Raw genomic sequence first — 8728 nt, 5'->3', positions numbered from 1 at the left:
GGAATGCGACACATACTGGCACCTTGGCACAGAGCAGATGGTCTGTTTCCATGGTGACTCGGTGAGACATGACAGCTCATAGAGGGGGCAACGTTCAGGAAATGGCAAAGTCAGGTGTGGGCCAGACCTTCACCAGTGTCATCTCCCACTGCCAATTTCCACGCACTTCTTAAACTTCCTTACAACAGTCAGCTTGTCAGCTCCCAGCCATCTCTCAAAGCATTCCCAACAGTCTAATCACCACATTCCCTGTAATCCATTTCCCCATATTCCCATCAAATTCGCCCAATACTACCCCTGGGAACAACATTAACCCAACCACCCAGCGTGTCATTGGGACGTGGGAGGAAACTGGAGACCCACGTGGTCGTAGAGTACGTGCAGACTCCACACAGACAGAGCCGGATCCACTCCGAGAATGGCTCTGAATCTGGATTTACTGTGGATCAGCTGAATGCAGATTCACCCCGGATCCATTGGCAGAGTGACTCCCGATGCCGATGCTGGCTCCACTCCCCGGGCCGCTCCGATCCCTGGCGAATGTGATCCAGGGCGGTGTTTGCGTGTGTCTGTGGTGGGACGGGCCGGGGGCTGTTTGCGAGATTCGCTCTCCTCTCGCAATCCTGCGTTGTCACTTGATGCCTGGCGAGAGAGACCGTGCACTGACCGATCCCAGCTGACAGGTGCACCGTGAGGGATCTCCGCCCGCCCGAGGGAGCGCCTGTGCCTCAGCCTAAGCCGGTGGAAAGTTTGATACCGGAGCGGGTACTGCACCATGAGCCTCCTGTTCCTGTTGGTCTGCGGTGAGTGAGTGCGCAAACTTTCCAGCTGTAGTCCTAACGCAGCGCGGAGTCACAGCGGGGTCCTGGGGAGGGGCACGGCGCTCCGGACAACATCACCCACACTCTACCCCACCCCATTCTTCTCCACCACACCCATAAACAACCCGCCCCTGCCCCTTAACACCCCAACTCTCTCCCACACCGCACCCCCACCCCAAACGGCATCAGTTCCTGCACCCCCCTCTCTCCCCACACCTGTCTGGGCGCTGGGTCTGACAAACAGTTAAATACTTTCCAAAGTCGAGCAGAAAACAAGCAAACACATACACACACACACACATCCCCCCTCCCTCTCCCTTCTCTCTCTGTCTCCCCCTCCCTCCCTCTCTCTCTCTCCCCTCCTCTCTCTCTCTCTCTCTCTCTCTCTGTCTCCCCCCTCCCTCCCTCTCTCTCTCTCTCTCTCTGTCTCCCCCTCCCTCCCTCTCTCTCTCTCTGTCTCTGTCTCCCTCTCCCCTCTCTCTCTCTGTCTCCCCCTCCCTCCCTCTCTCCCCTCCCCCTCTCTCTCTCTCTCTCTCTCTCCTCTCTCTCTCTTCTCTCTCTCTCTCTCTCTCTCTCTGTCTCCCCCTCCCTCCCCTCTCTCTCTCTCTCTGTCTCCCCCTCCCTCCCTCTCTCTCTCTCTGTCTCTGTCTCCCCTCTCTCTCTCTCTCTCTCCTCTCTCTCTCTCTCTCTCTCTCTCTCTCTCTCTCTCTCTCTCTCTCTCTCTCTCTGTCTCCCTCTCTCTCTCTCCCTCCCCCTCCCACTCTCTCTCTCTCTCTCTCTCTCCCCCCTCCCTCCCTCTCTCTCTCTCTCACTCACTCTCACTGTCGATGACCGAGAGTTAGGATCTGGAATTGTTGGGACAGAGTTATCGAGTTGTAGGTTTGCCGGGCTGTGTCCTGTTTCCTGAACATTCTTGGCTGCCGGCCTTCTATTGAACGAAGTCCTGGAATTCCTGCGTTGGCGATCCCTCCCGCTGACACTTCCCCCCGGATTTCCCATGTAACCTCTGCTGCTGAGGCAGGTTCCTGCGGTAGGAGAATTCCTGCCTCGTCCCTGGCTGACTGCAGCTCCAACCCCCCACTCAGTCACACACCCTCCACCCTGGTCTGGCTGAATTGATGTGGCCCCGTTACTCAAACGAGGTCACAGCCGAATGGCCAGGATTGTCTCTATAGTGGGTGACCGTCGCAGTGTGGTCACTGCTCAACACTGTGTGACCCCGGGGTACGGGTCTGTCACTGTGAGGACACCGGGGTACGGTACCGGTGGGGATGGGTCTGTCACTGTGTGACACCGGGGTACGGAACCGGTGGGGACGGGTCTGTCACTGTGTGACACCGGGGTACGGTACCGGTGGGGACAGGTCTGTCACTGTACAACACCGGGTACGGTACCGGTGGGGGACGGGTCTGTCACTGTGTGACACCGGGGTATGGGTCTGTCACTGTGTGACACCGGGGTACGGTACCGGTGGGGACGGGTCTGTCACTGTGTGACCACGGGGTACGGTAAGGGTGGGGACGGGTCTGTCACTGTGTGACACCGGGTACGGTACTGGTGGGGACGGGTCTGTCACTGTGTGACCTCGGGGTACGGTACCAGTGGGGACGGGTCTGTCACTGTGTGACCCCGGGGTACGGTAAGGGTTGGGGACGGGTCTGTCACTGTGTGACCTCGGGGTACGGGTACCAGTGGGGACGGGTCTGTCACTGTGTGACACCGGGGTACGGTACCGGTGGGGACGGGTCTGTCCACTGTGTAACACCGGGGTACGGTACTGGTGGGGACGGGTCTGTCACTGTGTGACCTCGGGGTACGGTACCGGTGGGGACGGGTCTGTCACTGTGTGACCTCGGGGTACGGTAAGGGTGGGGACGGGTCTGTCACTGTGTGACACCGGGTACGGTACCGGTGGGGACGGGTCTGTCACTGTGTAACACCGGGGTACGGTACCGGTGGGGACGGGTCTGTCACTGTACAACACTGGGGTACTGGTACCGGTGGGGACGGGTCTGTCACTGTGTAACACCGGGGTACGGTACCGGTGGGGACGGGTCTGTCACTGTGTGACACCGGGGTACGGGTACCGGTGGGGACTGGTCTGTCACTGTGTGACACCGGGGTACGGTACCGGTGGGGACGGGTCTGTCACTGTGACACCGGGGTACGGTACCGGTGGGGACGGGTCTGTCACTGTATAACACCGGGGTACGGTACTGGTGGGGATGGGTCCGTCACTGTACAACACCGGGGTACGGTACCGGTGGGGATGGGTCTGTCACTGTTGTAACATTGGGGTACGGGTCTGTCACTGTGTGACACCGGGGTACGGTACCGGTGGGGACGGGTCTGTCACTGTATAACACCGGGGTACGGTACCGGTGGGGACGGGTCTGTCACTGTATAACACCGGGGTACGGTACCGGTGGGGTCGGGTCTGTCACTGTGTAACACCGGGGTACGGTACCGGTGGGGACGGATCTGTCTCTGTATAACACCGGGGTACTGGTACTGGTGGGGACGGGTCTGTCACTGTGTGACCCCGGGGTACGTTATCGGTGGGGACGGGTCTGTCACTGTATAACTGCCTCCCACCCTGTCTGTGGAGGCAGGTTAAAGTTAATCAGGGGCCACGTATGTAGCGGTTTCTGTGATGGAGTTCAATTCCAGTCTCTCTGTAGGCAGATTTGTATGTTCCTCTCTATGTGCTCGTGGGTTTTCTGTATGTGTCTGCTTTCCTCCACAGTCCAAAGACTTACCAGTTAGTCGGTCATTGTAAATTGTCCCGTGATTAGGCTATGGTTGCTCGGTGACACAGCTTGAAGGGCCGATCTCTAGAAAAAGTGAAAAGATTAGCTTTATTTGTCACATGTACATAAAAATGTCGACACACAGTGAAGCGGGTTGTTGGCATCACAGTCTGACGATGTGCTGAGGCTGTCGACAAGCTTCCTCCACAACTCACTCACCCTGACCTGTCCGTCTGTGGGATGTTGGAGGAAACCCGCACGGTCACAGGACGGGTGACCCCAGCCATTATCAATACTCTTCAGAGATCGTCTACCTGGCGTCACTGGTCGCAAAACCAGGACTTGTGACCTGCACCGGCTGCTCATACAACCATCCACCACCTGCTCCATGGCTTCACATGACCCTGATCGGGGGCTAAGCAGGGGCTACACCCTGCCCAAGGGGGACCTGCAGGGTGGCAGAGGGAAGGAGCACCTCACACCTCCTTTGGTAGAGAGACATCTCTATCCTGCCAACCAAGTTGTTAGATTTGACTGTTTAATTATCATTATCTTTGCAGAGTAACGATCTGTGCCTGCCGGTAACTACATGTAACTGTTCAGTATGCTTCCTAGTAGCCACAGTGTGCATGAGCATTTGCTTAATGGGTCTCCTCGCGTGAAGAACGATACAGTTCTTGGTATCATTCTGGAAAGCTCTAGAAGCTTCTCTGGTGCTGCATTATTTGGATTCTCTGATTGGTTAACTCCATCTACAAATGTGAATGGAATGTCTTATCTATGAGCTGAGCACATTGAGCTGAGCACATTGCAGCACCATCTTCTGCTTCTTCTCCTCCTCCTGCTCCTCTTCCCGTCTTGTTTTCCCCTTTTCTTTGTTCTGTTCGTGCTCAATGTGAAGTAACACGCTTTGTGCCTCTTTCCTGACTTCCGAAAGAGCTTTGGGTTTAAATATAGCATGGGCCAGTTGGGAAGAAGGGTCTGTTTCTGTGCTGGGTATGAACATCTATTCCACTGGACCAGGTATAACTTGCTGTCAATGAAAGCCAGCCTTTTATCACAGCCGGGACAGATTAAAGATTAAGTGTTGGATAGTGAACACATTATCTCTCCAATCATCCACTGTAAACACTGTCTGCCCCAAAAAGGAGTTTAATGACTCCAAATGGCAGTGAACAGTTGCCGTGGAGATTGAAAGGTCAGGCCCATTGCGATGGTTGGTTTTAGCAGACAATGGTTGTATCTGTGGACCACAGCAGGTTATGAGGGTGGGGTGTCAGTAGGTGGATCCAGTGACTGGTTCAAGCACTACCCACTACCTGGTACACTAAACACCTTTACCTCCTCCCACCCCCAAACTCTCGAACCAAAACATCGGCAGTTGCTGCCTCACCAGAGGGCATATGTACAAAGTTAAGGGAGGGAAGTTTAGGGGAAACATCAGGGGTAAGTTTTTTACACAGGGGGTTGTGGGTGCCTGGAATGACTTGCCAAGGATGGTGGTGGAAGCTAAAACATTAGGGGTATTTAAGAGCCTCTTGGACAGGCACATGGATGAAAGAAAAATAGACAGTTACAGGGTTTAGTACTTTTTTTAAGGAATATATGGGTCGGCACATCGAGGGCTGAAGGGCCTGTACTGTGCTGTAGTGTCTAGTGTCTAGTAATTGCAAAGCAGATTAAGCTAAACCAGTGAATGTAGTTTCAATAAGTTTGGTTCTGATTCGGAAGGTGGATATTGGTGATGAGAGACTGCAATACATTGGTGTTCAGGACCTTGTACACAGATTGCTGAATGTTAGTGTGTTGTTGCAATTAGGCACATCGACTGCCTCTGGCCTTCACTTGCGGAGGGTATCACTATGAGGGTGGAGATAGCTTGTTGCAGTTATGTCCAGACATGGTGAGACTCCAGCTGGAACCGTGCCAATCAAAGTGTCTACCTGAGCCAGTTCCATTTCCCTGTGCTTGGTTTATTTCTCTCTAAAGCTTAAATCTTTTCAGTCCACAGAACTGTCCAACAGTCTTATACGTGTCAGAACTGTACTTGCTTCTACCATGTCCTCTGGCAGCTCGTTCCACATACAAGCTAGAACTTTTGTCTGTGGAGCGAAGGAGGATGAGAGATGGCTTGATACAGGTGTATAAGAGCACTGATCGAGTTGGACAGACAGAGACTTTTTCCCAGGGTGGAAATGGCTATTCTGAGGGGGATCATTCTAAGGTGATTGGAGGAAAGTAGGTTTTTTACACAGTGTGGACCACACTGTCAGGATGGTGGTAGAGGCAGATAGATTGGGGACATTTAAGAGATTCTTAGGCATGTGGATGAAAGAACAATGGAGGGAGGTATTAGATTGATCTTGGAGTAGGTTAAATGGTTGGCACAATACTGTGGGCCGAAGGGCCTGTAGAGAGCTGTAATGTTCTTTGTTCTGTACCCCAGGAAGGGTAGAGTTGTGACAGAGGGAGTGTAGTGAAGGTGGTTTTTAATGGAGAGGTGAAGGTGACAAAAATCTGTGTTCACGTGGGAGTACATAACATTCTCATGTGACTGATGTAAGACCGGGCTTGCCCTCACTGGGGTGTCTACAACCATGGGTTAGAGTCTGAGAAAGGGGTCAGCCTTTCAGGACTGAGATGAGGAGGAGGTTGGCCTTTGGAATTCTCTCCTGGGAGGGTGATAGATCCGTGGAATTGGACAGAGACAAGTGGAGGAGACAGTTTCTTTCCCATCATAGGCACTACTCAAAGTCAAAGGTAATCTATTATCTAATTACCTTCCTATATTTCATCACGTACAACCCTGAGATTCTTTATCTTTCAGGCATTCACAGGAAAAATCAAGAAATACAATAGAATTTAGGAAAAAGTCTATGTAATCTAAACACAAAGTACACTGCAGATGCTGGGGTCAAATCAACACATACAAACATGCTGGAGGAACTCAGTAGGTCGGGCAGCATCCGTGGAAACGAGCAGTCAACGTTTCGGGCCGAGACCCTTCATCAGGACTGAAGAGGGAGGGGGCAGGGGCCCCATAAAGAAGGTGGGGGAAGGGGGAAGGTGCCAGGTGAAAAACCAATCAGAGGAAAGATCAAGGGGTGGGGGAGGGGAAGCTGGGAAGGGATAGGCCGAAGAGGTGAAGAAGGAATGTAAGGGAAAAGCACTATGGGTAGCAGAAGAAGGCAGAATCATGAGAGAGGTGATAGGCAGCCAGAAGAGGAGGCAGAGTGAAAGTGTGATGAGGGAAGGGAGAGGGAGGGAATTACTGGAAGTTGGAGAATTCGATGTTCATTCCAAGGGGCTGGAGACTACCCAGACGGTATATGAGGTGTTGCTCCTCCTAAACAACCTCCTAAATGTGCTGAAGAAGACAAATTGCACAAATTAAATAAATAAACAATATTGAGAACATGAGTCCTTGAAAGTGAGTCTGTAGCTTGTGGAATCAGTTCAGAGTTGTGGTGAGTGAAGTTATCCACACTGGTTCAGGAGCCTGATGGTTGAGGGGTAGTAACTGTTCCTGAACCTGGTGGTGTGGGACCTGAGGAGTGAGGGGTAATAACTGTTCCTGAACCTGGTGTTGTGGGACCTGATGGTTGAGGGGTAATAACTGTTCCTGAACCTGGTGTTGTGGGACCTGATGGTTGAGGGGTAATAACTGTTCCTGAACCTGGTGTTGTGGGACCTGATGGTTGAGGGGGTAATAACTGTTCCTGAACCTGGTGTTGTGGGACCTGATGGTTGAGGGGTAATAACTGTTCCTGAACCTGGTGTTGTGGGACCTGATGGTTGAGGGGTAATAACTGTTCCTGAACCTGGTGTTGTGGGACCTGAGGATTGAGGGGTAATAACTGTTCCTGAACCTGGTGGTGTGGGACCTAAGGCTCATTGTGGTGAGTGAAGTTATCCACACTGGTTCAGGAGCCTGGTGGATGTCGGGTAATAACTGTTCCTGAACCTGGAGGCGTGGGACCTATGGCTCCCGTGCCTCCTGCTGAATGGTAGCAATGAGACGAGAGTACAGCCAGATGGTGGGGATCGTTGATGATACTGTGCTGTACTTTTGCGTATTTGCCCTTTACCTGTGCTGTGCACAATACACATTTTTGAATGATGGTTATGGTACAATTTTGGTTTTTGTGCTGTGTGTGACGTGTTCTGTGGCTGCTCCATGGTCTGGAGAAACATGGTTTCATTTGGTTGTATACGTGTCCAGTCAGATGACAATGAAGTTGATAGTGTTCACTATCCAAAGGCTGAAAGCGATGCCAAGCCCGTTCCTGTGAGTGGGGGGTGTCGAGGAGGGGTCTGGAGGTCTGGAACCTGCAGTGGACATGAGGAGAGAAACAGGCCATTGTGGAGAAGCAGATGTTGTGTGTTGGTGATGGAATCTCTGGTTATATTGTCCTCTCTGGGATTTAGGGCTATGTTCAAATGAAAGATTATTTTTATTTGCAAATTCCTTTCTTTTTCCGATGGAAAGCAAAACAAACTGGACTTGTGGGAATGCGTGGAAGTGATGACAATCTCAGGGAAAGTTTGGTCCCATCCGTAGACTCTTGTCGGGAGACAGTTCAGATGAGGTGGAAGGGAATGGCGACTGGGCGGGGTGAGAGGGCCAGTATGAATCCTGGGGGGGAGCTGGTGTACTGAGAATCCCGGGGGGGGAGGGAGCCGGTGTACTGAGAATCCCAGGGGGGGGCGGTGAGAACCCCAGGGTGGAGGGGGGGGCCGGTGTACTGAGAATCCCGGGGGGGGGAGGGAGCCGGTGTACTGAGAATCCCAGGGGGGGCGGTGAGAACCCCAGGGTGGAGTGGGGGGGGGGCCGGTGTACTGAGAATCCCGGGGGGGGGGGGAAAGCCGGTGAGAACCCCAGAGGGGGGAGCCGATGTACTGAGAATCCTGGGGGGGGGGGGGTCAGGTCGTCGAAGCCTTTTGTGAGTCAAGTATTCGCTGCTTTCTGTAAGTAACTGAACACTCCCTCACTATTTTACTCTCTTGCTTGCTCTGATTATTTATTTTTGTATTCCTTGTTGTAACTGGGTGATTTTTATGTCTGGCACTGCAAAAACAACAAACTCGGGATATGTGTCAGTGATAATAAACACATTCTGATCGATGTGTTACACGACGGCTGTGGAATCTCTGGGT

At 52.7% G+C, this 8728-nt stretch overlaps 1 protein-coding gene across 1 annotated transcript in view; it reads left to right on the top strand.

Moving 5' to 3' along the window:
• Nucleotides 1-669: 669 nt before the first annotated feature.
• The window catches only part of lamb2 (laminin, beta 2 (laminin S)), a gene marked incomplete at its 5' end in the record, with an annotated part of 243025 nt that continues 234966 nt past the window's right edge, over nucleotides 670-8728 (top strand). The window contains 1 exon segment of the mRNA XM_073072944.1: nucleotides 670-803. Coding sequence (XP_072929045.1) covers nucleotides 670-803 — 134 coding nt within the window.

Source organism: Hemitrygon akajei, chromosome 19, assembly GCF_048418815.1.
Source record: "Hemitrygon akajei chromosome 19, sHemAka1.3, whole genome shotgun sequence".
Taxonomy (NCBI): Eukaryota; Metazoa; Chordata; class Chondrichthyes; order Myliobatiformes; family Dasyatidae; genus Hemitrygon; species Hemitrygon akajei.
The sequence above is the reverse complement of the archived record's forward strand: the minus strand, read 5'-3'. Positions and strand labels throughout refer to the sequence as shown.